The sequence below is a fragment of the Coloeus monedula genome (genome assembly GCF_965178545.1).
Source record: "Coloeus monedula genome assembly, chromosome: 5".
Taxonomy (NCBI): domain Eukaryota; kingdom Metazoa; phylum Chordata; class Aves; order Passeriformes; family Corvidae; genus Coloeus; species Coloeus monedula.
Window position 1 is genome coordinate 42,568,240 of NC_138785.1, and position 27,956 is coordinate 42,596,195.

General features: G+C 38.8%; 2 protein-coding genes across 4 annotated transcripts; one reads left to right on the forward strand and one right to left on the reverse strand.

Annotated features, from left to right (window-relative positions):
• The first annotated feature begins 285 nt into the window (after window positions 1–285).
• PRIMPOL (primase and DNA directed polymerase) lies at window positions 286–16,071 on the forward strand. 3 transcript variants are annotated; one of them, XM_082282356.1, is made up of 13 exons: window positions 286–316; window positions 3,821–4,005; window positions 5,043–5,134; window positions 6,151–6,292; window positions 7,752–7,899; window positions 9,223–9,507; window positions 11,070–11,232; window positions 12,432–12,529; window positions 12,942–13,028; window positions 13,116–13,224; window positions 14,398–14,480; window positions 14,559–14,605; window positions 15,615–16,071. In XM_082282356.1, exons 2-13 carry the CDS (start codon window positions 3,826–3,828, stop codon window positions 15,918–15,920), a joined length of 1,740 nt encoding a protein of 579 aa, XP_082138482.1. In that variant the 5' UTR covers window positions 286–316; window positions 3,821–3,825; the 3' UTR covers window positions 15,921–16,071. The 3 variants fall into 3 exon arrangements, with proteins under 3 accessions (XP_082138482.1, XP_082138481.1, XP_082138483.1); XM_082282355.1 differs by lacking the exon at window positions 286–316 and adding an exon at window positions 1,281–1,306; XM_082282357.1 differs by lacking the exons at window positions 286–316; window positions 12,432–12,529; window positions 12,942–13,028; window positions 13,116–13,224 and adding an exon at window positions 1,281–1,306.
• A 138-nt stretch (window positions 16,072–16,209) lies between these two features.
• Window positions 16,210–27,803, reverse strand: CENPU (centromere protein U). Its single transcript, XM_082282358.1, has 12 exons — window positions 27,669–27,803; window positions 27,433–27,575; window positions 25,898–26,015; window positions 24,390–24,495; window positions 24,010–24,100; window positions 22,855–22,927; window positions 21,714–21,831; window positions 21,254–21,332; window positions 20,156–20,203; window positions 18,765–18,826; window positions 17,336–17,492; window positions 16,210–16,666 (listed from the first exon to the last, which is right to left on the reverse strand). The coding sequence occupies exons 2-12, from the start codon at window positions 27,481–27,483 to the stop codon at window positions 16,529–16,531; spliced, it is 1,041 nt and encodes a 346-aa protein (XP_082138484.1). The 5' UTR covers window positions 27,484–27,575; window positions 27,669–27,803; the 3' UTR covers window positions 16,210–16,528.
• Window positions 27,804–27,956: the final 153 nt, after the last annotated feature.

Sequence of the window (27,956 nt, forward strand, 5' to 3'; positions counted from 1 at the left end):
AGGGCGGGCAGCCCGGGCGGACAGCCCCCTCTCCAATGGCGGCAGCCAGCGGGCACTGGCGGTGAGTTTGGGACGGCGGGAGCGGCCTCGGCGGCGCGGGGAAGGCGGGTCCCGTCGTGAGGGCCGCTCCCGGCGCGGAGGGAGGCGTGCGAGGGCAGCCTGAGGAGGCACGGGGTGGCTGCTCTGCTCTCTGCTCTCTGCTCTCTGCTCTCTGCTCTCTGCTCTCTGCTCTGCTCTCCCGGCAGGGCTCTCCGGGACGGGCCCCACGGGGGGACACTGAGCCACCGCGCCCTGCGGGCTCCGAGGGCTGAGCCAGGTACGGCTGCCCTTGTAGCTCTTGGGTGTGAATGGTGTAACCCAAACCTCGTCAGGTTTGCTCTGTTGTTTGAGTTCCTGTGCCTGCTGAAACAAATGTGCTGTTCTGGTACGTTTATACTGTGTTGGTGTGGCCTCATATTAAATACTGTGTGCAGTTTTGGGAATCACAATGTAAGAAGGATATAAAGCTACTAGAGTGTCCAAAGGAGGGCAAGGAAGATGGTGAAGGACCTTGAGGGGAAGCTGTATAAGGAGCAGCTGAGGTCACTTGGTCTGTTCAGCCTGGAAGAGAGGAGACTGAGGGGAGACCTCATTGTCTTCACGAGGAGGTCTTCAACATCCTCATGAGGGGAGGAGGGGCAGGCACTGATCTCTGTGGTGACCAGTGACAGGACCCGAGGGGATGGCCTGAAGCTGTGTCAGGGGAGGTTTAGGTGGGGTATCAGGAAAAGGTTCTTCACCCAGAGGGTGGTTGGGCACTGGAACAGGCTCCCCAGGGAAGTGGTCGTAACATCAAGCCTGACAGAGCTCAAGAAGCATTTGGACAACGTTCTCAGGTACACGTTGTGACTTTTAGAGATGGTCATGTGCAGGGCCAGGAGTTGGATTAGACGATGTTTTCAACTCAGAATATTCTGTGATTCTGACAGAATGGTGGTTTGTAAAGGAAATGGCCAGCTAGAGTAATCTGTGGGGACAATTACTAAATGAGCAGCTCCCCTCCAGACCTCAGTGAGCGAGATCCCCTTGGGTGAGCTGGCCTGTACCACGGCAGGACCTTCCCTTCTGGCAGAGTTCTCACCTACCTGCATGGTGAATGTCCCTGGCTGCCCACAGACCTGCCTTGCACAATAGTGCTCTGACACTGAGGGATAATTTTGGCTTCCTCATCAACTTTCAGGTCAGTTGGTTTCATATTTGTACATCGACCTTCCGTAGCAGAAGTCAGATAACATTGGAAACTACATATTTCAGCTTCTCATAACAGGTACTAACCTACTTTTTGAGGTCTTATCACCAGGTCAGATATACTGAATTTTGCACTTGCAATCTTAATTTGAGGAACAGACTGCACACTGGAATAGATTGTCCAGAGAGGTTGTGGAGCCTCCCCCACTGCAGATACTCAGTAACTGACTGGACACAATCCTATGCCATGTGCTCTAGGATGACCCTGCTCAAGCAGGGAGGTTGGACCAGGTGACCCACTGTGGTCCCTTACAACCTCACCCATTCTATAATTGTAGAGGCCACTTCCTCTTTTAGGAGGGCAAGATGAAAATCTGTTGCTCCTTGTTGTTGTTGAGGGAAGATGAGTAGTGTTTGTTAGTATGCCACTTGTCAGCTCAATGTAAGGATAGCTAAGCTAATTTTCACTAATGTTAAGGAGTTTAATGTGTTCTTCTAAGGCTGAATCAGTAGCTGGGAGGAAATCTCATGGATTTATTTGTGTCAAGGACCATGAATTCTGCTATAGAATTATGTTGCATGATACACCAGTCAGGAAACAAGTGTAATGTTATTTTGAGTAGCAGTTGATTTGCATGTCTCAGCTTCAGTTGTCGGTAGGTGTGGATAATATGTTTTGTCGTTATCATGAGAAGTAAATGGAGAAGTAGTTTTCCATAAAATAGGGAAAATGAAATAGCAAGTTCTTTAACTCATTGCTCAGGAGACATTTTTCCAGGTTCTCCATCCTGCTGAGTCAACAACACTGAAGTCCAAACATGTTGGTGACAAAATTTCTTTCTGTCAAGTCAAACAAAAATAAGTACTGCCCTTACTTCTGGTGGGACATAAGAGAGGGATATGAAGTGGGAATTTCCCAGTGAACTCAGAAGGCTGGTCTATGAGTGTAAATTTTATGTGCTCTAAATAGATGTGCTGTGTTACAGTTCACACAGGAATTGAAGTTACCTTGAAAAGACTTGATATGTTTGACTGCTGAGAGTCCGAGTGTTTGGACTACGAGAACTATGATAGGTTTCAGTTTAAAGTAAGGGTCATCAACCTTCTCCCAGGTTCAGGTACCCTCCCAGCTGTGTTTCTGCAAAAATACATTCTGATATAACTAGAAAGTTTAATAGAGAATTATGGGGCTTCTCCTTTGCTTTCCCTTTCTAATGGTCACCTTGTGGGAAAGTGCTGATGTAGGGATGTCCTTTGCACCCAGTTAATTTACAGCCAACAGCACGAAAATGAAACTGAAAGTTTTGTTAGCACTTCTGAGAAATGCTGATTGCTGACTATAATCTAGCTTTTCATACCCAGAGAAGAAACTAAGAGCATAAAAAGGGAGTGAAGAAAATACACAGGTCAGAAGATTGACAAGGTCAATAGAGATAATGTTTGACCCCTGTTAGAGAAAAAACATTCTGTTACTTAGACTTGACACAGGCACTGACTATCAAGACACTGGTAGGCTTAGAACAGTGGGCAGAAATGTATGTGTCCAAGAACTTTTGCTGTGGAAAACTTGGAGGGGGAAATGAGAGAATCTAAAATTTGGGCTTTGGGACCCCACAAGAATATTTAAATACTTAAATTCACCTTGTGGATCCAGCTTGTTAAAGGTTTGAATACTTCTCAGTTCACTCAGTTTCATTTTTATCTTTCACCGCAACCCAGGGGCTGTTAGGAGAACCAAGTAGTTATGCTGGGCAAAACAAGAAGATTCCCCTTCATGTTTGTTACTTCTTGCCTCTCTTCCTCTGTTTCACAGTTTCCTGGCAGTGCTTTTTACTGATTTGCAGGTGTTCCACTTGTGTGTTTATGCTTTACTAAATTACTCTACAACATTTGGATTACTTTATGGAACTAGAAGCTTAAAGGTTTCAAGATAGCAAGAGTTATTGCATGGTTCTATTTCTTGAAAAGAGATAAGATTGCTATTTTAAAGTTGGGAAAAGTACATGAGCTTTTAAAGCAGATGAAAGTATTACTGATCAATAGCAAGGGTTGGCAGTGGAGAATGGAGCCCTCATTTTGGATTTCAGTTCTTTTGCTTTGAGATACAGAGCTCAGAGCTAGAGTCACTGAAGTCTTAGCTCTTCTTATGAACTCAAGTATTGTACTACCGTACAAATTAATTATCTCATTTGTCTCCCCAACCATAAAGCAAAATAACAGTATTCACTCCTTACTAATGTTATGTGCCTAGACAACAGTTCATATAGTTTTTGAGGAGTGTAATACCATTCTGTAGACAAAAATGAAACTTTCTAGGCCTTCCCTTACTGTGGTTATTCTGTTGTGTTTATCTTTGATAGCATTAATATGAAGCTCTTGTACTTCCAAAACAGTGTAGAGATATTTAATATTAAAATAAGCATCATAGCAGGGCTGGGTGTTGATTTTGGAATATTGACTACTCCCAGTTAATTAATAAATTACATGCAACAAAACCAGAATCAAAGGCAGTGATGAGTACAGGATATATTAAAATTAAAATTGACTTGCAAACAGAAATTGATACTGATTTGACTGTGTGTAATTGCTTCAGGAGAAATGAAGAGAAGATGGCAAGAAAGACTGAAGAAAGTGGAAGAACGAGCATCTCACTATGAAAGAAACCCTCTTCCTACGGTTTATAGACCAAGACTGTCCAAACCCTCTATGCCATCCTCTATTTGGAAAATATTTTCTCGACAGGCTGAAGCTTTTAATTATGTAAAAACTTGCAAAGAGGTATATTATATGTTAGGCAAATGTCTCTACTCTTTTATATACTTTCAAGATTGAACACCATTTAAAATTGCTGTGGGCAGTCTTTATCAGTTTGCAAGATCTTTTTCTTCCCAATCCTGAAACAGCAAGTATTTTTTTTTTTTTTGTCTTTGTAGGTCATGTTGCACTGGTGGTATCTTTAAGAAGTGTTAGTTCTGTTCTAATATACAAGTTCATATGTGGTGTTAACTTCAAACTGTAGAAGTACTTTTTGGTAACATTGTAGTGATAAATTTGTTCTTCTCAAGATGAACAAGCTGTCAGGGTGGGCTGGAGAATGTGAAGGTAATGAGAACTGAATAGGAAGAAAGAGGAGGAAAAAATGAGGAAGAAAAAGAGATAAAGAAGAGGCAGAGACTAAATACAAACAATACAACTCTCCAGTGGCATCTGAGCAGCAGGTTCAGATGATTAGAAGTGATTAGCCAAATAAATATTGTGTGAAAGGTATCCTCTGTTTTCAGTTTAATACTTTTCAAATTGATGGCTATTTTTAAAGAAAGTATTGTGTTTTTCTCCACGCTGTTTCAGGTATTTAATCCTGGCAGCCTGTTTTCCAAAATGGGTTCTCATTGGCTTGGCAGTAGTTTTTTTTCTGTTTTCTTCTCAAATTTCCATTCTTGGTTCTAAACAACATAATGTCTGAAGAATGTTTGCCATGAAGCTTGTACTGTCCTTCATGTCCATGAGGCTGCTCCTTTCAGGACATTGTTCCTCCTCCCTTCAGATGCACTTGCCACTGATCAGAAAAACCAAGAGTTTACAGAGAAAACAGTTTACATTAATGCACAGCAAAGAAAAGCTTCGAAGTTTTACCCATGTAACTGAAATCAGAATGATGTTCTAAATTAAAACTAGATGCTACTGAGCTTGGAAAAGGGTAAGAGATCTGCTTATAGTTCTCTAGTATTTACTAGCCTTTAGTTGATGCCAAGTAGGAACTTCTGAAGATTTAAACTGGTTCTTTGAATAAAACTTCAATGTTTTTATTTAAAAAGGATGTTCATGTGTTTGCTTTGGAAAAGAACACACAGAATGGACAGAGATTTTACCTTGTGACAACGTATAAAGAGCTCTGGTTTTATTACACGTGAGTATTTGAGAAGGTATCCTGTATGTTACTAAAAGATAGTGCTATACTGGGTATCCTACCTAGTAAGAGCTGTCACTGGATAGGTATTCCGAGGAGCCAGCTTCTGCTCTGAGTAGCACAGAGCTGTAATGGTTGCCTGAGGTTTCATCTTGGCAATGGGAAAAGCCTTCATAAGGACAAAACAGTATATTCTATAGCAGGTTTCAACTTTCTTTTGAGTAGCAGGTTGCCACTGTTTCCTGTGAATTAAGGACTCTGTCTGTTGAACTGAAATTTATTAGCAGTAGATTTGCTTTTGCTGTCAGCTTTCCTCAGGGGATCGTACGAACACGTGACAAAGCCATACTTCTCTGACTAGTCATACAGCAGTTTCAGTGGGCGTTAATGCAGATGTCTGGTACCTGATTTATGGGTTTGCATTTGCATGATGTAGTTCCAAGTATTGACAATTTGGTCATGTGCTGGACTTTTCCCCCCACTTGTTTCTTTTACAATAAAACATTTGGCTATGAAGTAAAAGAAATCTGAGTCAATTTTTATACAAAAAGCCTGATTTTTTTCTCAAATTGAAAATGAGATTATTTTAAAATTTAGTTTAAAAAACTCTTTGTAGTCTCTTTGTTTGTGCTAAAGATATATGAGTGATAACTTAAGTTCTTTACTGTAGTTTTCATAGTTCCTTGTATTCTCAACAACATTTCTGTATGTATTGTAAGACTGGGGCAGGGTGGGGGGTATGGAGAGGAGAATACTTTACAAAATTAAATTCTATGCCAGACAAATAATCTTTGTTGATATTTGATGCTGATGTTACTTACACATTTTTCAAAGCATTATAGGGCTACTATATATAGTAGCCTATATATATGTAGTATACTATATATACTACATTTTTTAATATGGGTGGTTGATTGCAGAATCAAATATGTGGGACGTTGTTTGCAACTGATAAGCATGTTTATCACACTCATAATGTTTATCATGAGAGGTTGTGATTATTTTTTTTTCCTTAGCAAAGGTTACAAAACAAGTCTTATGCATTGCTATGAAGTAATTCCCGAAAAAGATGCTTGCAAACTTTATTTTGATTTGGAGTTTTACAAACCAGCGAATCCTGGTGCAGATGGCAAGAGTATGGTCATGAAGTTAATTGAGGTAAACTGGAGCAAAGTCATGTTGTAGATGAGTTAGTTGTTAATTTAATATGAAACCAAAGTATTTACCACTTTATCTTGATTATGCTATAGTAAAATTACAAGAATTGTAGACCCAGTGGGTATTTTTAATTAAGTAAAAATACTGTTTTAATTAAAGCAAGGGTTTAATCAAAGTGAGAGACAAAAAATATAATTGAGAGACAAAAATAAAGAATGATGGCTGTTGGACCGTTTTTATTCATGGTAGGTTTACTGACATGGTAAGTTTACTTTTGAAGATTGTTTTATGTGCTCTGCCACTTCAAAGCTGTAAAACTGAAGGAATGTTTAGGTACTCTTTAAAGTGGCATCAGTAAAAGTTCCATTCATATATACCTCAGTTCATTCCCTTTGCCTGATGGTGCAGTCGTATATCAAGGCTTAGATGAATCCCTCCTGAAAGTTTCTTTAGATGACAGTTCATTGTAGTTTAGTTAAATTATGATGTAGAGAGCATCATGTGACTGCATTTACCAATTTGGTACCTAAACTTAAATACCTTTGCTAATTATCAATTGTATTAATGAGTGCAGTTTCCATTTTATTGCAAACATTTTTGGAAAATGAGCTCTCTGCAAGTGCAATATGGCATTCATATGTTTTTAGAAGAATATCTTGTGTTTTAATAAAATCTCATCATGAGTGGATGTCTGTTTGTGAGACTTCTGTCACCTACATGTCTCTAGTTAGAAATGAACATAAGTAAGATTATTGAGGTCATTCCTTCATAAAGAACCCTTAATTGAGGGAGAATCTGAAGGCATTTATCCATTATTATCTGAAATGTAGTGATTCCTCAGGTTAAGAAGAGGACTTTGGATTTTCTGAGTGGGGGATCTGAGCTGCTAAAACCCAAAGCTTCCAGATCTTTAGGTTCTGAGTCCCAGTCCTAAATATGAGTAATCACTAGCTTAGCATATAGAAGGTTTTTTTTAGAGCTAATTTAGAGTGAAATATGTTTTCTGCTTAGTTATTGTTCATGGAGTCATACCAATGAATTAGCTAAACCGTAACACTGAATTGGCTCACCACTCCTTTATAGCATGACAGCCTCCATTTCCACTCCTGGTGAGCCTGCATTACCAACATTGTCACTGTGGGTGTGAACTGCTTTGTGGTGGAAAACAACCTGCGGGGTAAAGCCACCTAACTAGACTTTGACCTGTGAAACTCAAAGTTTCCTTAGCTTATCACTGTTAAAGTGTTAAGTGACTTGCGTATTTAAGGAAACACAGTCTATATCAAACTTGGTTAAAATTTGATATGGGTTAGTTTGAATTAAATTAATTGTATGCTCAAAATGAGGGGACAAAAAAGACCTTGGAAAAAATGTAGAATGTGAATTTGTGTTAGGTTTTATAGATACGACTACTAAAAATGCTAGAGTAGAATAACATAATTTGTGTTTATAATTTCAGCTTGTCAGCCAAAAACTAAAAGAACTTTATGATGTAAATTGCTCATCAAAAGATGTCTTGAACTTGGATTCCAGTACTGATGAAAAGTTTAGTCGGCACTTAATATTTCTACCCCAAAACGCTGTATTTAAGGATAATACTCATGTTGGTAAGTGTGTTCTTTTCTCTTACACCTAGAAATAAAAGGTGAGGTTTTGACTTTGTACAGTGCCATCTCACATTTGACTGTTTATTTTAATGGAATTATATGTGGAAACAAATATGTATTCCCAGCAGAAATTACTGTATATTTCATTAAGCCTTGTTTTTTCTCATCTTCTACTTTGTTTTCCTATGATTAGCATGTGTGTTTGCAGAAATGTAACTTTTTTTGTGCCTGTATGTTTTATTTACAAAAATACAGATTTCTATGAAACTGGCAAGTCTATGACTCCTTAATTTTCAGGTTAATGTCAGTCATAACAATTAAAGCTATTGTTATTTGCTGTAAATACAGTTAATTTCTGCTCAGCACAGGGTCAAAAAGGCAGGACAAAGATGATTTCAAGCCACCTGTGCATAAACATGATAAGGAGAAAGCTGAAAGCAATTTTAATTGTTGATGTAAGTTGGGATTTCTTGGATATGGCAACTCCAATACAGAGAATTGCCAGTTTAGGGTTGTTTTGAGTCATTTGTGTGTCCCAGTAATCCTGTAATGAATTATGAGGATAGTGATGATCTTGATGCTTGATATGCTGAGTCATTCTGCTGATATATAGCATGGAAAGAACAGTATTTCATATTCATTGATGTTCTCCAGGGAAGCTTCATCCAACAACTGCAGAATCATCCTTGCCAATATTCCTTCCACTTCATAGGTTTTTTTTCCCACATCTGTATTTATTCTATTCTCTTGTTTTCTCCCTAGAACTAATTTGGCCTAAAACGAATGGTTTTTATTTGTCTGTCTTTGGTTACCATCTAGCAGAGCCTGGAGGTACAATGGGAGTTGAATTACAATACTGGGAGTTTGAAAAGTCATTATAAAATACTTTTGTGAAAGTGAAAGCAATGTGTTGTTGGAGTAAGTTTTGGTCAAGCTCTTACATCAGTAAATACACTATGAAGCTGCAAGTAAACTTCAATCATTCTGAAAGTGAAATTAGGGAAAGCAGTAGTGAGGGGAACAATCACAACCTTTACAGAATCTTAAATCTGAGCTTGTTAATATTTAGGGGTTTTTTTTTTTAAGACGTTTAGTACAATTTCTTGTGAGGTGGTGTTTTCTCAGTTACTGACCAGCACCATTTTATACAGTGGGCAGGTTGAAAGATTTCTCTTTAAAAATCCAGAAGGGCTAAAAAGACCCTGAACTTCAACCACTTCCATCTTGGTTGTTTTGAAAAATGTTTGCACAGGAACTCGGTCAGTTCTTTTTTGACTCATAGATGACATTACTTGCTTTTGGACTTTTTTGGTTGTTTTTAAGGTAACTTTGTGAGGACCATTTTGCAGCCTGCCATAAGATTAATGGAGAGTAAGGCTGCTGTGATTCCAACAGAAGAAGCAGGGCATGGTTTCCAGTGTTCTGCAGGAGTTGGATTAGATGGTTCTCTTCCAAACCTCACAGCTGTTGAAGATGCTTCTAAAGACTGGCCAGCCATTGCTCACAAAACAGAGGATGTGGAAATGTCACACCAGGGAGAAAATTTGGATTTTTCTTTCCTAATAGTAAATGATAAAGAAGGCAACAACCAACTTTTTGTGGATCTAGGTAAATATAAGTGTTTTTAAAGCTCTGTGGGATGCGACAAAGGTTAAGAATGAGATAGATGTTCCTTAATCTTTGATTACAAAGAGTAAGAACAGTGGTGTTCTTACCGTTGTCCCTATGGTGAGACTTCAAATACATGCTGAAACTGGGATCATTACTACATTTAATTATTTTATTCTGAAGTTTAAAGTAATTCTTGCCACACAAGACTAATTTTGTTTTTCCCCTTAAGGGCTTAGTGCTCCCATTTGGATTAAAAGAGGATGGCATATATTGCATTTGTGTTATTTCAGTTGAATTAGAAGCTGCTTAATAATGGAACAAGTCTTAGAGGCATGGCTTTCTGTGTTTTACATGTATGAATTGAGCTTTCTTTTCCTGTTTGGAATGGCAGTTGTTATGTTTCAATGATGGAATAATAGAAATTTGGGGTTGGGTATTTCATGGTCCAGCTGGGCTTAGCCTGTTCATGGTATTAGAGTGTTACAAAACTCCAGGAGCACAACACCTGTAGTCAAACTAGAGTTTGAAAGTTCCAGCCTTTTTCAACTCCCTATCTGTTTTTGCTGCTTTTGCCTTGTGTCAGGGAAATGAAAGTAGCTTAGCCCGCTTTTGCACAGGACTTTACCTTGGGTTTTTTCCTCAGACTCTTCTGAAGAACCCCCATTCCTTCGAATTCTTCTCATGGAATTCAGGATCACTTTTATTGTGATCAGTATGTCTGATCTACTGAAATGTAATCCCAAACTTGGCTACAGTAGGCTTCTCTGTTACTGAGTCAGGAGGATTACTTTCACTTAATGTTCAAAATTCTTTCAGGCATATTTGTGAATGGAAATTAAATAAAAACAGTTTGTTACCTGTCTCACCTTTTGAGAATTTGATGTTAGTTCCCCAAAATTACCCATCCTCAATATTTATGTTATACACATTACCTCAAAATTGGAAAGCTAAAGCTAAAATTGCTGAAATACTGAATTATATCATGAGGCTGCAGTGACAGAAAGCTTTGTGATGTTCATCTTGTATGGGCTCTCTAAGTCCTTTTCTCTTCATGAAAATCAAATGCAACCTGCAAATAAAACTCACCTTCTCAATCAATTATTAGATAGATTATTCAATGTTAAGATACATGTTCATTTTTTAGTTGTTTGTTTTTGAGATTGGAAATGAGATTGGATACATGCCTCAGAAAAGCTGTGAAGCAGTCCACAGAAAACAGAAAGGTTGATTAAGTTGTTCCTGGTTAAAATAATGGTGCAGCTTTTTGGGCACAGTTGTATTTTGCGGAGATATTACGAAAGCACCAATTAGAATGATTAAAATGCCTATGTAGAGATGTGGAGCACTTGTCTTAACTCTTCTGTAACATAGAAGTGTAAATGTGTGTGTGATCTTGTTTTGTTGCATTTCTCCTGTGGGATGTGAGCCAGGTAGTAACAGCTTCTGTCCATTCATTAGACTCTTAGCTGGGCCTAAGGAAGACTGTTTTATTTACAAGTGCTCAATATCTTAAATCCTAGCCAGCACTGCTATGTTAAAAAATATCTGTTTTCCTGTAGGAGTTTATACAAGGAACAGAAATTTCCGGATGTATAAGTCATCAAAAGCAGGAAAAAATGTGATTCTGAAGATAGCAGAGGATAATAATTTTATCCCCAACTGTGAAAAGGATGTTTCCTTGGAAGAAGCATATTTTCTTTCCTCTTTAATCTGCAACATTGGGTAATTACTTAATTTTAGTCAAATTTACAATATTTTTAAATACATATTTTAATGATAATTCTCCTGCAGCAGTTACAGATAACTATTGTGAATGAGCAATTATTCCATTAACATTGTTACAGTGTAATTTAGGAGTTCCTAGTAGAATTTCTTGGTTTTGAAGAAAAAATTTCTTGGGAGTCCTGTTCTTCTGTTAAACCTGCCTTCAAACATGATATGGCTTCTGAATTATGCCTCATTTCTCTATACACACTCAAAATGCCAAAACATAACCATTGTTAAGTTTGGTCAGCTTCTGTGTTGTTCTGGAAGCAAAGCTTACAGACTTCTAGTCAGTTAAACATGAGAAGTCTGAATATTTTTCAAAGTAGGATAAGAAATAAAAGGGCTTTCTGTCCGTGTTTTCTTGCATACCAGATTTCCCATTTGGTACAGACACCTCCTTCGGTTGGGTACTCATACGGACAACCATCAAGGTTTCTGTATGTAATCTAAACCTCTGATACGTCATACCCTATCTCAAGAAGATCCTAACTATTGCTGTAGCAGAAAGAAGGTTAAAATGGTATCATGTTTTTATTGAAAACATGTCTCTGTTCTGACTTCAGGTTTTATATCCTGCAATGTTCATTATCCAGAACTGATGCCAATAAACCATGTAGTGTATTCAGGTCATAGACATCAGCTGAATCTGCCATAAATATGGATGAGAAATTCTGCCGTCTTGAATTTAGGCTTCTGTGATCATCTGGCTTCCAGTTAGCAATATGGCAAGGAAAAGCAGTTCATTGTAGAGAAAAAAAAAAATGGAAACCTTACAAAGGGTGTATTTGCATAAATACTACATCTAGAGCACATCCTGCTGTGGGAATGTGGACCAGCAGTCATTAAATGGCTGGGTCCTGGGACTTTGGCCAGGAACCAAATGTTGCTGTTGTGGATGAGGAACCCCCATCCTGTGGTGGGAGTCAGGGAAACTGCCAAAGCCAGACGGAAAGTGCACCAGGGACAGGGAAAGGTGCACAGCAAATTGCGGGCTGAGCAAGATTGGCAGGGACCTCTGGAGGTCTCCTGGCCCACCCCTGAGCCCAGTGCTGTGTCATGTTGTGCCATCCTGTGGCATGTTACAGTGAGTTACGCTGTACTGTGTTATGCTGTAAGAATCATACATTTTCCTTTGCATTCTCTCCTTTCTTCAGAGCGAGTGATGACATAAAAGTTCTGTCATCTGGCTTTTCAGAGAAGGAGAGAAAAATGTCTGCTTTTTTAAACAGTAAAACTACCAGAGGAAGCAGAGGTACCTCAAGCCTTTTCTACTGCATAGAAAAAAAAATACTCTTACCTTAGATATTCTGTGACTTGTACACCTGATAGCTTCTCGGAGGGTCCTTCTTCAGCTGCCTTTCTGCAGAAGGCAGAGCACATCTGCACTGAAGGATGCTCTGCAGCACCTGAATGCCACTGACCCTCTCCTCCTGTACCCACTGCTGTCTTGCTTTGTCTCAGCTCCCTCTGCACCTTGGGGGTGGGGATAGTAGCCCTTTAAAGATCTACAAGAAACTAACAAGGAATTTATCCCTGGTTTTATTTAAGGGTGTGATGTGATTCAGGTACATTTTATGCCTATGGTCTATATAATGTGTGTTACAATGATGCATCACAGTGGCAAACCCTCTAACAGTGTGTGTTTGTGGCCTTTGGTTTAACAGATCCCATGGAAGGTTACCAGGGTTCACCATATCCAGAAATTGATAATTTTGTTCGTTCTTTGGTTAATAAAGATGGGCTGCAAGGAGGTAAAGAGGCCACCTTACTATTTACAAATTAGTCTTCTGCAGCACTATTTCTAAAGAATTTAAAGAATTAATTTTGTTTTTCCTCAGGGATACGACAGTGGAGTTACTTCTCTCTCAAAGAACTAATTATTTATGATATTTCTGGTTACCGTTGGTGTGAAAATATTGGAAGAGCTCACAAAAGTAACAACATAATGTATGTTCTTTAACTATTCAGTTTAAAACAGCTTTATTTATTTTCCTGTTCAACTGTTACTCTCAAAAAATGCTGAGAAAACTCTTATGAATAGAATCAGCAACTGTGACAATTTCTGCTGTCTTGCTCTGTGGGGATACAATGTTTCAATTACAAAACCCCCCTCCCCACAAAATCAAAGAAACGATTTATCCTCCTCCAAGTTTACTTTGTGTTATCTGGACCTTTATATATAAACTTCTTATAGTTTATGACGTAATATTCATGGTATTTAAAATATGGGCCCAAAGATGCTAACATAAAATTCAGAGTATGTTAAAGCTATTAAGCAGTACTATGCTTTGATACTTCCCAGCTAGGAAGCTGAAAAATAAGAAAGCAAGTAGACCTCTTTTGAATTAATTTACAGTGCATCTGAAACTACATTCTTAGGTTATTAAAATGACTCTCTCATTTGAGCCAATTGAGAACTGCCATTTTAGAATGGTAATTCCTGTAACGTGAATCAAGATGAGTTTTGCTAGTGACTCTACAAGGCCTCAGATTTCCTCTAGTTTTAGCAAAATAAGTGATGGAAAGTCAGGTTTTTAGATTATGTTAGAATTACAGTATATAATTAGTATAAGTATTTTAACTTAAAAATAATTTTATGTAAGATTTAAAACCACTGGAACATAAGGAATGTGTTTTTGTGTGTTTTTTATGCAAAAAACCCCACACCTAGATGAACTTGCTGTTTCTCAAGTGAGTTGCTTGAAGTTTGCTATTTCTAAAACACAGTTGAAAAAGCTGGGTGGCCTCATCAGCTGACAGAAAATAGTGATTTTATTTGGCTTTTATAATGCAATTATCTGTAACAGCAGCAGCAACAAAATCTTATCTTACAGATAAGTCCCATATGCTAATCTTAATTTGATGTAATGAAGCTTAATGTAATGAAGTTGACTAAATTTCACTTTCAGATGTTAGTCTTAAAAATTTATTTCTTTTAACTTAAGAAACCTGAAGTTTACTAAAAATCATACAAAACAAGTGTGGAGTAAGTCTGCCAAGAGTATGAAAGCAATGTGCATAGCTGAGGACAAACAAAACCTGTTCATTTAGAGTTTCCTACTGTATGAATTCACTTCATTTATGTACTGTTACTAAAAAACTAAATAATTTCATTCTTAGGATTCTGGTAGATCTAAAGAATGAAGTCTGGTATCAAAAGTGTCACGATCCTGTCTGCAGAGAACAAAACTTCAAATCACAAAGTAAGTAGCCTGTGATCTCAATTATATTTAATACTTCTTGGAATGTTAACTTTAATTAATGCCTTTTATTTGATTTAGGTTTTCCATTACCGCCTGGGATATGCCTCCCATCTCTTTTCAAAGAGGTACGTTTTTGTCCTATTGAGATGCTAAAGTTCTTGTGAGTAGCTGGAAGTCCTTGGATATTCCCACTAACATCCCAGTCTGCTGGGAGAGCTCCACTCACTGTTACAGTGATATAGAAGAGGTCCCCAGAGCAGCTGTGCTGGTGTAGTAGCTCCATATATTCATTTTTAAGTTCTCCAGCAGTGCTAAGTTACTGGAATTGCCTAACTTCACCTGGGACTAAAGACTTTCTTCTGTTCTGATGTGAACAGCAGTTCCCAACTTCTAAGCCACAAGGCTGCTCCAGGTGCAGAACAGAAGAACTGCCCAAGTCTAGCTCTGCTGTGCATGTCTGACTTCATGCTGGGCAAGGTAAAATAGAACTGGTTCTGGAACACGTGAGTCAGCCAGAGTCAAATATAAGTCAGTGACCCTCACTTCTGAAATTCATTTATCTCCATTTTAGTGTATTAAAACAGCACATTTCCCCAAACAGAATATTTCAACTGACCTGATACTGCACTTAGACTCTACACCCTGAACATACGAGTTTTTCCACTGCTTAGGCAATAAGAATTGGCATTTTTGCAACTTTTAAATTTAAATTTACAGCTCTAAATGTCACACAGCAGAATGGCATGTGAAGCTCTCTCAGGCAGCTCATCAATAGCTATTAGTGTTGTTTCATAGAAAGTGTCATTTAAATATTTTCAGGTCCTGACAGTATTTTTGAACAGACACTGAAGTTGGTCTTAATCTTGTATTATTTTATGAAGCTGTATTCAAGAGGCTACTTGTATGGTGCTAGACAAACAACATCCTTATTTTGTTATGGATATTCTACTCCTATTAAAATAGGCTTCCACAGGTTAATGTGGGTATCCATGAACATGCTGGAAAATCTTGTCCTGTTGGCCAGCTTTCTGCAGTATCCATTCTGTGTGACAGCACAAGCTTCACACTTGCAGAGCAGTTAAAGGTATGAAGAGTATTTTCATATGGAGTAAGTAGTGTTCTTGTTTTTCAAAGGAAGAAGAGTCCACATGCATGGATGACAGGGGCCACACAGAAGGAAAAGTGAATCCACATTCTAATGTGTCAGACTTGTCAAAAAGCTCAGTAGCTCCAGAGAACAGCTGGACTCAAGACCTCCTGTTGTCAGACAGCGAGTGGGAAAACACAAGTGATGATGCCTGTTTCCTAGAAGCTGCTGAAGACGTGGAACTAGCTGAAGCTGCAGATGATAGTCTGAATTATGCCATGGAAGAAATCTCAGATGAAGTTCTTTTGGAAGCTTTAAGGAGAGAAGATACCTACACTAAAGAAGACAGCTGAGCCCTGGCCTGGCCAGCAGTGAATGACACTTGTGTGTCATGTGCTGATATGAAAGGTCCTGTGGGGTAGTTCACAAGCACCACCCTAGAGCTGTAAGACAAAGAATGGAGTGCCTGGGTGAACTTCAATAGGCATGAGGAGATCATGGAAGATTACGTGGGGGCTGAGAAAATAAACGTCATGAATGCTGCTCCAAGCTTAGCACTTTAACGCTCTTTGCGGTACAGTTTCTGTTTTGTTAGTTGTATGTCCAAGTTTTATTGAGAAGCCAACAAAACAGACTTCTTCATTTCCATAAACAGGATGAAATAATATATTTCAAATGCAGATTTAATAAAAAGATTTGTCTATTCATCTTTGTTCAACTAAAGTCTGTGTTCTCTTTACAAATATATTCCTTTCAAGATTACTTTAATAGCACAAGATTAACACCCAACATTGTTCAGAGTACAGAAAAGTTTTATTACATGTACTGGGATTGCTATTTCCTTTCATTGATATTCTGAGACTATATGACAGTAGAAAGATACAATCTTAAGTAACTGACTTCTTTTAAAGACTGAAACAAAATAAGAGTAACAATGATTAAATAAGTCTTAAAAAGACACTTAATCTTTCTTTGATCTCCGCTCTTTTTGTACAGCCAGAGCCTCTTCCAGTTTCATATTGATATTCTCAAAGTGCCTTTCTGCTCCTAGAATTCTCCGAGACTCCACCAGAAGTGCAGGGAGGCTGGAAGTTCCATACTGTTGATAGGAAATAAAATTGCAAGGCAATGTTTTTAACTCTTGGAAAGATCACTTACATATCAGTATTTATTCCTCCTCCATCTAAAGTGGCGCAACATGACTTTTAAAAGTGAACAACAGCCAAAATCAGAGCATCTTCTGAAATGTGAGGATTTCCCTTACATCTGGCAGGTGTGTAAGCCTTATCCACAGAAGATACCATGCCAGGTCCTGGGTACAATGGGAACGAGTTCTAAGGCTACATGAGAAGTTACTCTGGTCACGAAATACCAGCACTGTTCTTAGCATTAAATATCTTACATGGAAGTGCCAGAGCTTTCCCTACTTTTGAACAATAACAACAGAAAACATTTATTACTTCTGTCTCACTGTTAATCTTCAACTTCTATAAAAAAGTTACAACTAAGGACAACTGTTGCATTTCTATGTCGTTTGCATTCCTGGACACCGAGAGCAAGGCAGCAGAATCCTCTCTGAAATACTTCATCTTCTAACATGAGACCAGAAAAACGAGTGAGATGCTACAGTACAGTTCAGCAGTGATTCTCAAGTTGCTTCCACAAAGACAATTAACAAAATATTGCTACTTAAGAGATGTTAAATACATTTCATAAATTAAAATAAAAACACTAATAAAACTGAAACACATGCAGAGTATGTACTTACTACCACTTTTGCTTTTGGGTTTTCTTCTCTATAATTCAAACAGTCTTGCTGTAGCTCCTTTAAATCAGTAATTAATTCAACTGTTTGCCTCAAGGAAGATTTCCTTTCCTGTACCTCAGTATATTCTCTTTGTAGTTGTGTCAGTTGTGGTTCAGCTCTGAAAAAAGATCAAGACTTTGATGCTTGCATCTGCATATTTATTTCATGAATAACTATGACCCTATTTCCTCTGAAGGAGTTCTTAAAGGTTGGTCAGAGATACAAAACACAGGTTACTATAGGGTAGTGTTTAACTAGAACAAGCATATTACTTAAACAGGGGCGTGAGTCCAAATCCACCAGAAAGACCCAAACCTCTCTTTTGAGTCTGACAGTGTAGCCACTCCTTCTTAAGCATGTGAGTTTTTCAAGTGTAGTTTCTTAAATACAAGGTGTTCTGCTTCTGCACACCCCTGCCTGCAAAGCTCAGTTGTTCCGTGCTTATGCTGAAGCCTATTCAGGATCTACAACCTACCTACACCTCTGCTAAATAAGCTGGAGTGCTTGATCCTTTGAAGCAGCACTCCAAAAACTGAGAACCAACAGTGATTTTCATCCAACAGGGTTGCAGAAAAAAGGGTTTCTTAAAATGATCAAAGGATTAAAACACAACATCTAAAAAAGTGTAGGCAGCTTTCAGTCTGTGAGGGGGCTCAAACCATTTTGAGGGATGACTTCAAATTGTTCTCTGGGCAAAGTTTGTCAACAGTACTACAAAGAAAAATGCCTCTCATGGCCATAGAGAAAAGGTTTTTATGCTGTTTTTGTGGATCCAAGTCCACGGTTCCCTACAGAGTTACCTTACATACATTTAACATACACCCGTATGTTAAATGCAGCTTCAGTATAAAGCTTGTCACTAGCAACCCGAGGGATTTGGGGAAGTCTAATGGTTCTTCCAAAGAACATAATTCCTGTGGTGTGTATCTAAATGACACTTAAGATTAATGCCAAATTAGAGAAGGGGAATTGTGTGGCCACAGGAGAAGGAAGCAAACCATGTACTAACCATGTACCCCTGCCAAACTGCAGAGGCAAAATACAATCTCCCACCTCAAAACCAAAAAAGTCCTCTGTATTAACTTTGTAAATTTATGATCCAGCACCTTTGCAATTCAAATCATAACACTGGTGTTCTCCCAATGAACATATGGCATGAAACACCCTCCAGTAACTAATTAGCTAAGAGAACTTGCAAGAATTACCATCTAGGCAACTGAAGTATGTAAAGGAGAGTTCTCATGAGCTTTTATAAAAACAAAAAGCAAGACAGCAGTAGTTTCATCAAAATAAAAGGAAAGAACAGAAAAAGTTACTTTCCCTTCCGAGTTACAAGATATCAGACTCCTTAAGTTCTTCAGGCTATTATTGTTGATCATTAGAAACACACCCAATTAGCTCTTCTCTGAGTTGCACCAGTTGCTGCCTTTTCTTTTTGATGTTTATTATTGCCTGAAAAAAACAGTGAACAAAGTCTGTGAAACAGTTACTAAAACTTCAAAGGCAAACAACTCAAATTTCATTGCCTTTTTTTTATCTGAGGTTTTATACAGATTCTCATGGTGGAAGATTCTAAGATACCAGACCTGATAAACTGCCATATTTTTAAACACTTTAAAGCTGTTCAAAATGCCAAACTCTAATCTCCATCCAAAATTTCTCTTAAGAAACACTGGATTTACAACCATACAAAAGGAGTTTGTGACATTTTGATTTCAAACATTATCAACTCTAGGAGGTTTTAGTTTTAAAAATGCAAATTAATACAAATGTATGTTCAGGATGATTGGCATAACTAAGTAAGCTTTCTTTGCTAAAACATACAGTTAAAAAAAAACCCACCCAAAACTGATCATAAAATTTAATTTAGCAACCAAAAATTTTATTTTAAACAAACGGCTAAGGGGCAAACTAAGGATAAATCTGAGTGGCTGCGAATGCGAGGAGTGTATTAAGATTTTCATTTTACATGCAGAGCAGCTTACCCTCTCACCTCAAGTCAAGAAGACTTTAGCATATTAACTGCTACTTCTCAGGATAAGCTTTATGTTGACTTTATTTGTTAAAGCTATTTTGTCATTGAAAATTTTGCAGAAGATGTTAATTTGGGCAAAAATCCAGACAGTGCCTAAGCTGCTCTTAAATCTCTCCTCTGTAGGGCATTCACCTCTCCCTGATGAAACCACTGCAGTGTTTTTCTTCCCTTACACTAGTGCCTCCTCCTGTCAACATTCCTGCTGCATTTTCAGTGAATTACTGCTTACTCTGAATGAAGAGAGGAACTGTCTTCCTCTGAACAAAAACTCTGCATCTATTTAGGGAAGGCAATTGCCTGAGACTTCCCTTCTTTAAATTAAGCAATCCAATTCTATCCTCACAGGTTGCTATCTTTGCTACTCTCCTAAATTTTATATTCATTTATGTTTCTTTAAGGTTAGCTCCCATTATTTAACTGGCTCTCCAGAGGCCTCACCATTACTCATTAAAAAAACCCAAACCAAAAAGCCAAAAGAGTAATTGACATGGGTAGGTCTTACCCATCCCAATGTGCATTCCTTCTTTTTATACCGTACAGCAGAATACATATGGAGTTTGCAGTCCACCACATTTACTCAGAGCTTTTCCAAAAAACCTCTGGTGGTTCCCTAACCTCTATTTGTGCAGTTGATTCTGAGTACAGCACACCTTTTTGCCAATTATTTTATTTCTTCCAGTCAAGTTCTTGACACTCCAATGCCCACAACGGTATGCCGTACAATGTAGAGATATGTATGTATTTACCTTAGCATTCTTTTTCTTCATGTTCTTTAATTCCTGGACTCCTGCTATCTACAGAGAAGAAGAATTACAGATTGACTATGGATCTTGAGTTCATCACTGTCCTCCTAAAAACATGGCTGCAAGAATTACTTTGGAATAACATAAAAAGCTATTTAAAAAGCCAACCCTGGTTCAAAGGGACATCACCGGTTGTGTATTGGTTCTTTCCTCTCTCCTCATGCCAGAGGAAAACTGTTGCACAAAAGGAGTTAGTCCAAGTAATACTCCTTGTACCAATTACTGTAATACTACCTACCTTAATTTTTCTGTATCTTTATATGGATGTATAAATCTGGTAATTCTAACACTTGTTACTTCTAATGAACCACTCAGAACTATAGCTTTAATACTTGCCCATTGTACTTGGCACAACTCCTGCAAAGTTCTGAGTTCATTTTACTCATCATAATCATCTTAATCTTTGCAGCCCATAAGCTTATCACAGCATCACAGGATGGCTCAGGTTGTAAGGGACCACAGTGGGTCTTCTGGTCCAACCTCCCTGCTGGAGCAGGGTCATCCTAGAGCACATGGCACAGGATTGTGTCCAGATGGTTCTGGAATATCTTAGTTATGTTGAAAATGTTAATTTAAAAAAGCATGATTTTCCCTGGACTATGTTAGAGGCCTTACTCAGAATTCACTGAGACAGCACAAAAATGAAATCATCAACCTTTTAAAACCCTAGTTGTCCATGAGCTTTTAAACAGTGTTTGACATAGCTGTATGCTCATTTAAATTACGCAGATCACCAGTTTTACTACATAATGATTTAGATATGACAAACACTTCAGGATTAGTGGATGCTTCCCTATTCTCAGAAGGTGACAATTTTGCAAAGTACTTGCATGACAGCAGTGTTGTGTCTAGAGGCAATTCTTGTGAAAGCCTGCACAGAGGCAGCCAATCATAACCTGCACACAACAAATTGTGTATTAATGTCACTTATACTGACAAGAGATTGGAAACTTTTACAGCTTGTAAAATGAATGTGTAAAGGGCAATATAAAACCATAGGTACTTTGACCACAAAATTGATTTTATTTCTGTTGTACTTACAAGATCAGTGATTTGGTCCTTGAAAGCAGAAGAGAAGTCACTGATAGCCTTTCTGCAAATGTCTGATTCAATGCTTTGTCTGGAGAAGTCAGAGGGACAAAACACAACCCATTTGGTTTAGTAAAGGGGAAATCTCATCCAAAATCCTTCCTTTGAGTAACAAACCCCAAAGTTAAGCAGCTAGACAACTGCAGATCTTTCATATACTAGCAATAGCTTCATTTCTACCTTGAAAAGTATCACCTGAGATGTGCTGTTCATGTTTGGAAAAATATCAAATCTTCGAGACCATGTCAAGATCACACATGAAAAAACATTTTTATCATAGAAACTTAATAATCATTACTATCAGAACATAACTATGCAATACTGATTCCCTGAAGGACAGCCCATTAGCAAAAACACTGGGATTTCTTTTTAAAACTTTGAATATCCAGTCATGGGAAAGCAGAATATTTACCTGTAATTTGCTGCTATCTTCTCAACTTTGGCCAGAACAACATCCAGTTCTGTAATATCTCTAGCAGATCTCTTCAGGTCTTTGGGACACCAAACCTGTAGAGAATGTGGGCTATCCACTGGAACAGCAGAATAAACATAAGCATTGCACAATTCAGGTACACACTGTAAAACAACAGAAGAACTCTTGTGCCCACCATCAAAATAACCATCTAAAAGTTATAAATATTTTAACATGAAATTTGGGAAGAGGGATATGTAAATTATTTCATCTGTCTTTGGCTGAGCAACTATGATAGATTTATCTGGGAACACCTTAGAACTGGGATGATCAATGATATGTAACTTAATTCTTATTCTTTATTGATTCAAGCAAGCCCAGGAACACATCAGTAAACTAAGTAATACACTACATAGTGCACCGTAAACATGATTTTTTGTGTTAAAAAACTATTAGCCTGAATTTGCAACTTGCATTACTCAAAGACTCATGAGCTTTTATATTTGTATACATTCTTCTATTAACACCATGTATGCTTCAAAAACCCACTCTACACAAATACATTTCTTTAAACTTTGCAATAGTATTATTAACCAATTCCACTAAAAGTTAAACCATGTTTCTTCACACACTCCCCAATGTAAATCTAGTACTAAAACATGATCAGGTTCTGTTCAAAGGAAGCAAGATGGCACAAGAGACAGTTTTTCCTTATTGAAAAATGCTACTGTCGTGAAGCTCCCTGTCTCAAAGGTCTTTACACTGACAGCTGCACCTGCAGTGCAGGCAGGGACACTCCAAGTTCTACCCCACAGCTGCTGCTCCAGGCTTCCACACCAAGGAATGTACTGACACCTCTTACAGCTTCACAGCTGTGGTTTCCAGGCTTCCCTCCAAAGGAAACCAGGCTGCCTTACAGGTATAACGCACACCTATACTTTACCCCTCCAGGGAAGGAATAGGCAAATCCAGGGATGCAAACCATGGGGATCAAATGGGGGTCTATACCAACACTGAAACTAAAACTTCCCATTTCTAGAAGCACTAACTATGTTGCTACATTCCAGAAATGAACACTGTCGAAAAACTTTGATCTTGAATGAAGAAAAGCTATATGGAAGTTCTGAAAAGTCTACTTTACCAGAAGGATCTGATGTGTTCTCCTCTGAAGGCTGCTTCTTTTTTGTCTGGAATTGAGTAGTATTCAGAGTCTTCTGCAGTATGAAAAGCAGATTAACTTCCAGAATAAACCCTAGGTTTACTCATCTAAACACCTGAGAGATGGCAATTAGGCAGAATACAGAAGGCATTTCCTCACTGAAGCATCAGTAACCTATCCTTCAGCCTGCTTCACCAGTCCCAGCCCAGTGGTCACCCTGCTGTGGGACAGTGGCTGCCTGACTGCACTGGCCACCAACCTGTCAGCCACTGGCCCTGCAGCAGGGCTGGAGACATCCTAAGGAGCTGAAGGACCCTCAGTTCCACACAGTCATTGCCCAGGATTAACACTTCTCTGATCAACAGTGCTTGCTCACCTTCCTTCTCACCTGCGTTCTGTCCCAACCCTTTCTCTACTTTGACTGCTCTGTGACACCAACAGCACTTCTGCAAGAGTGCTGCAGGCATCCAGCCTACTGATGAAAGACTCTGTACTGAGTGTACAATCCCAATAAATGTCAATACATAAAAAACTCTTGTTCCAACTGCTGCACATCTGCTTTTATCATAGGTTACTTTCTTGAGCCTGCAGACAGTTGTCTCCCCTGTATGTCTGGCACCTAAGTGGGCCAAAAGCATTTTACACTAATTGTGGAGTAAGTGTGGCGAAACACTCATTCAAAACTGAATGGCTTTTCATTCTAACACATATTCAAAATTAATTTTATCAATATTATTTTTCCCATAAGTCTGTTTTGCTTCAATACCAAACAAGTACAAAGGATTCCTATTGCATCTAGTCTGCCATTCCTTGAGAACACATATTTTAGGTACGAAGAATATATTTGAAAAAAGGAAAGAACATAGTCCCAAATGAGCAAGACAACAGGCTACAGGACCCAGGAGCACCTGGCTATTATATTCCTTGTTGATAGGATGACTTGTAGCTTTAAGCATTTCACTTGGCCATCCCACAGGAACACTCTGAGGATTGATTATTTTGGATACAATTCAGTACTAAGGCAGTACTAAGAAACAAACGGAAAGTCCTCCTCTCCCCCCACCCTCTAACTCAGGCATGGAATGAAGTGAACTAAAATTAAATTGACTGATAATACTCATGCAACTTTTTCTGTACCACAGCCTCCTTAACGGGTTCCACTCCAGCATCAGTCGTGTTGAATTTCCGAACATCACCACTGGAAGGCTTTGAGTGACGCGGTTTTTTACTGGGAGAAGAAAAACACACACTACTACCCTCTGAGAAAGAATGATCTTCAACCATATGCACACCAAAACCTTGTGTTTTGGGGAGCATTCTGTACAGCTATGTCTCATATGAGTTCTATTAAAGTAAATTTGATTTAACAGATGAGAAATATACTAAAATTTGAATTAAAATATTTTTAAAATAATTTTCTTTGTTCCATATAATTTAACTAGAACGTTTTTCCCTTTTAAACTAAAAATCTAGAGATTAACTTAAATGCTGACAACTTTATTTTTTTTCCACCAGACCTTCTGTCTGCATTTTGCCTTTGTGGTGCCGAAACACAACTGAGTGACGCGTTTTGTGACTGTTCCTCTCCATAAGCATCCACAGCAGTACTGTGCAAAGGGTGATCTATAAAGAACAGAAAATAAACCATATGAACACCTCTCCCATCTGTTAAGGAAAAGAGCACTGCCTGCCATTAAGAATTTAGTTAGAATATTTGTGGTTTGCTAACTAACATAAAGGAAGTTCTCGTTACAAGTACTATTTGAGGATTATGAAAAAATATACAGTGAAAAGTTTCATAGTTTCTGTACCCATTCACCTGCTATTTCTTTACAAACCCAAACCAAAGGTAGCTCAGCATGTATTCATGGCATAGAGCAAGCAAAATGCTTGGTACAGTTTGTTTCAAGTCTCTCTTTGCTATGGCAGACGTAAAACTTCTACACATTTAAATAACTTTTTTTTTTAATATAAATTTTAAGCTGCTTTAGTGGATGCTATAAGAAGACAATTATTGCTGCTAAAGAATATTTGTAAGTGTAGAATTCTTGAAGGTAGCTACCAAAATAGATTAGAACCCTCAGAAATTTAAGGTTTTAGCATGCCTTCCATAGTACAAATTTCTCTTTTCAAGCCAAAAAACTTTTGTGTTAGTTTACATTACTGTCAGAGGGAACTCTTTTTATAGTCTACATACATAACACAGAAATAAGGAAAAGTGTTTTTCATTTTGCAGCCTTGCCTTATAAACAACCCTTTTGCTTAATTGTTTTTTACAACTCATTTTCAATGCTGTTCCTAGTAGCCACGTTTATATTTCCACAATTTTCTCAGAGTAATAACTATTACAGTTGAGAAACAGCTCTTAACATTTTCTCTACAGCTTCTGATTACACTGGTTTTCAAAAAACCCCAAACATATATATACAGATAGATATAAGAGGACTCCACACAGGAGCATCTACTCCATCTAAATTGATTCTCTTCCTGTGTATGGAGGCTTCATTACACAAGTCCAATACAAAGCATGGAAGTGGTTTTAATCCACTTTGTAACTTAATCCAAATTGTACAGTTTGATGTTATTTTTTTAAGTAACATTGAAAATGGCAGGATGACATCCCTGAGAATGTCCAGGTTTGCTGCCATGAATACTCGTACAACGGCAAAAATGTCACTTCATAATTTGTGTAATTTAATACAGAGTAAGTTAAGATATTGAACTTTGGTTTTTAACGGTAAGTTCTTACACAACTGCAATATTATGATATGTGAAATTCTACCATTCAGACTATAAAGGTGGAATAGCCAGTATTTTTCCACTAACTTTTATTTGCACATACTACAGCATTATTCTTGTTACTTCCTAAATTATGGAAAATAACACAAAGTCCTGTCTGTCTCTCCTATCCATTACTTTCTCTTGCAAAGAACCAAAACCTTTTCCCAGGTAAGCACTGAAGTATTTTGCCCATGTGGTTGGTTGTGAAAAGCATACCTTAAATGACATACAAGTTAATACTAACCAAAGGAATCATCAAGCTCCTCAAGTTGATTTGTTCCTGCTACCTTCAATATCCTTGAGACATCTGGTTCCTCAAGAGGAACTGATTTCCAACGAAGATTGGAGTTGGCTTTGTGCTCCTGGATGGGTATGAAGTTAAGAACCAGTTTATCCAGCTTTTTTGAGTGTACAACAGCTTAAACATGACAATGACTTTCAAGAACATTTGGCTAGAAGTACATTTAACCAGAACCATATTGACTCCTGAGCTATGGCATAACGATTTGAAGCACATTTTTTCCTCAGGCTATGGGTTTTTTCCCCTAAGAGAAGTGATGGTATAAAACATGTATATTCTGCTATTTGATATTGTGTTCTACTGCAAGCTTTGTCTTATTTCATAAAAGTGTACAAGCCTAGAAATCTTATAACGCTCTAATTCTTGCTTTCTAAGATCTGCAGTCTTTTTCTTTTCAGGCTTTAAAATATTTCTTCTTTCATTCATATGACATAAATTTCCATCCTTGTCCAATTCAATTACTTTCACTTTAAGAAACTGAAAAGCTATAGTGTAACTTCTTATACAAAAGTGGGATTTATAAATCAAGGATTAGAGAGACACTTCTGTAAAGCAGAAGGGTAAGTGAGAATGACACTAGTTTACAAAACAGTTGTGTGCCATTCACACCACGTGTGAGTGACTTTCCTCACTAATTTCTGTGCATACGTCTAGGGTGAATTATAACCAGAAAAGACCGACTTCTGAAGCTTTTAAATTTTACCAGTGCTTAGCATTGCCCCAGCATTTGTTATGGTACCAAATATACACATCAACTACTTTCCCTATAAATCTTCTTTTATGAGACTGTTTTTAAACTTTCGCCTGTTTGAAAGTCAATGGTCCATTTTGTACCACTCCTAAACGGAAAAAAGAAAACCCCACGCCAGCAGCCCAAGCCGGCCCCAGCAGGGACTGCACAGCAGTTCCCAGTGCAAAGCAAGCCCTGCATTAAGCCCCGTGCATCCACCTCCAGAAACAATGCCCTGACTGCACACTAGCACAACACGGAGTCACAGAATATCCTGCACTGGAAGGGACCCACAAGGATCATCAAGGCCCTGCAAAGGACGCCCCAAGAGTCACACCATGTGCCCGAGAGCATTGTTCAAACAATCCTTGAACTTCGTCAGGCTGGTGCTGTGACCACTTCCCTGGGGAGCCTGTTCCAGTGCCCAGCCACCCTCTGGGTGAAGAACCGTTCCCTAATATCCAACCTAAACCTCCCCGGCACAGCTTTCATGCCGCTTCCTTTGGTCCTGTCACTGGTCACCAGACACAGGAGATCAGTGTCTGCCCCTGCAATTTCCCTGGTGAGGAAGCTGAGACCACAATGAGGTCTCCCCTCAGTCTCCAGCTGAACAGATCAAGTGACCTCAGCCACGCCTCACACGACTTCCCCTCAAGGCCTTTCACCGTCTTCCTTGCTCTCCTTTGAACGCTCTCTACAAAACCAAAACACTGGCTGTTTGAAGGCTGCCCAACCTAGCAAAACTTACCTTTAGCTTAGAGCTGGTATGACTCTTCTTTATTTTCTTCTTTGAGGACATTTCGCTGTTTATTATATGCTGCTGAATACAAAACCGAGGATAAAGTCAGTGAAAAACTGTCCCCGATACAAATCAGCTTTCTGTGTGTGTACCTGGGAGAGAACGGGAAATCTTCGTTACTTCAAACTATTCTTTGTTACTTCAAGCTATTACGCTCAGCTCACTTCAAAAGCAGTAAAACTCACTTCCTTCGCCGAGACCGACGTACAGGTTATAGATTTATGTACGGATGGAGGGCTGCACATAGCAGGTATCAGCGAGCCGGGCACATGAAAAAGACAAAGCGCGACGCTGCAGCTCCCGCCTGCACCTTCGCTCCGCTGCCGCAGCTCCTCTCCCGCGGGAGCCCCCGGACCCCCGCCCCGCCGCCCCTCAGCGCAGCCTCCCGCGCCTTTGGAAGCGCGCGCGCCGCCGGCGGGAAGGAAGCGGAGGCGCGGGGCGGAGCCGGAAAGGGAAGCGGGACAGCGCCGGGA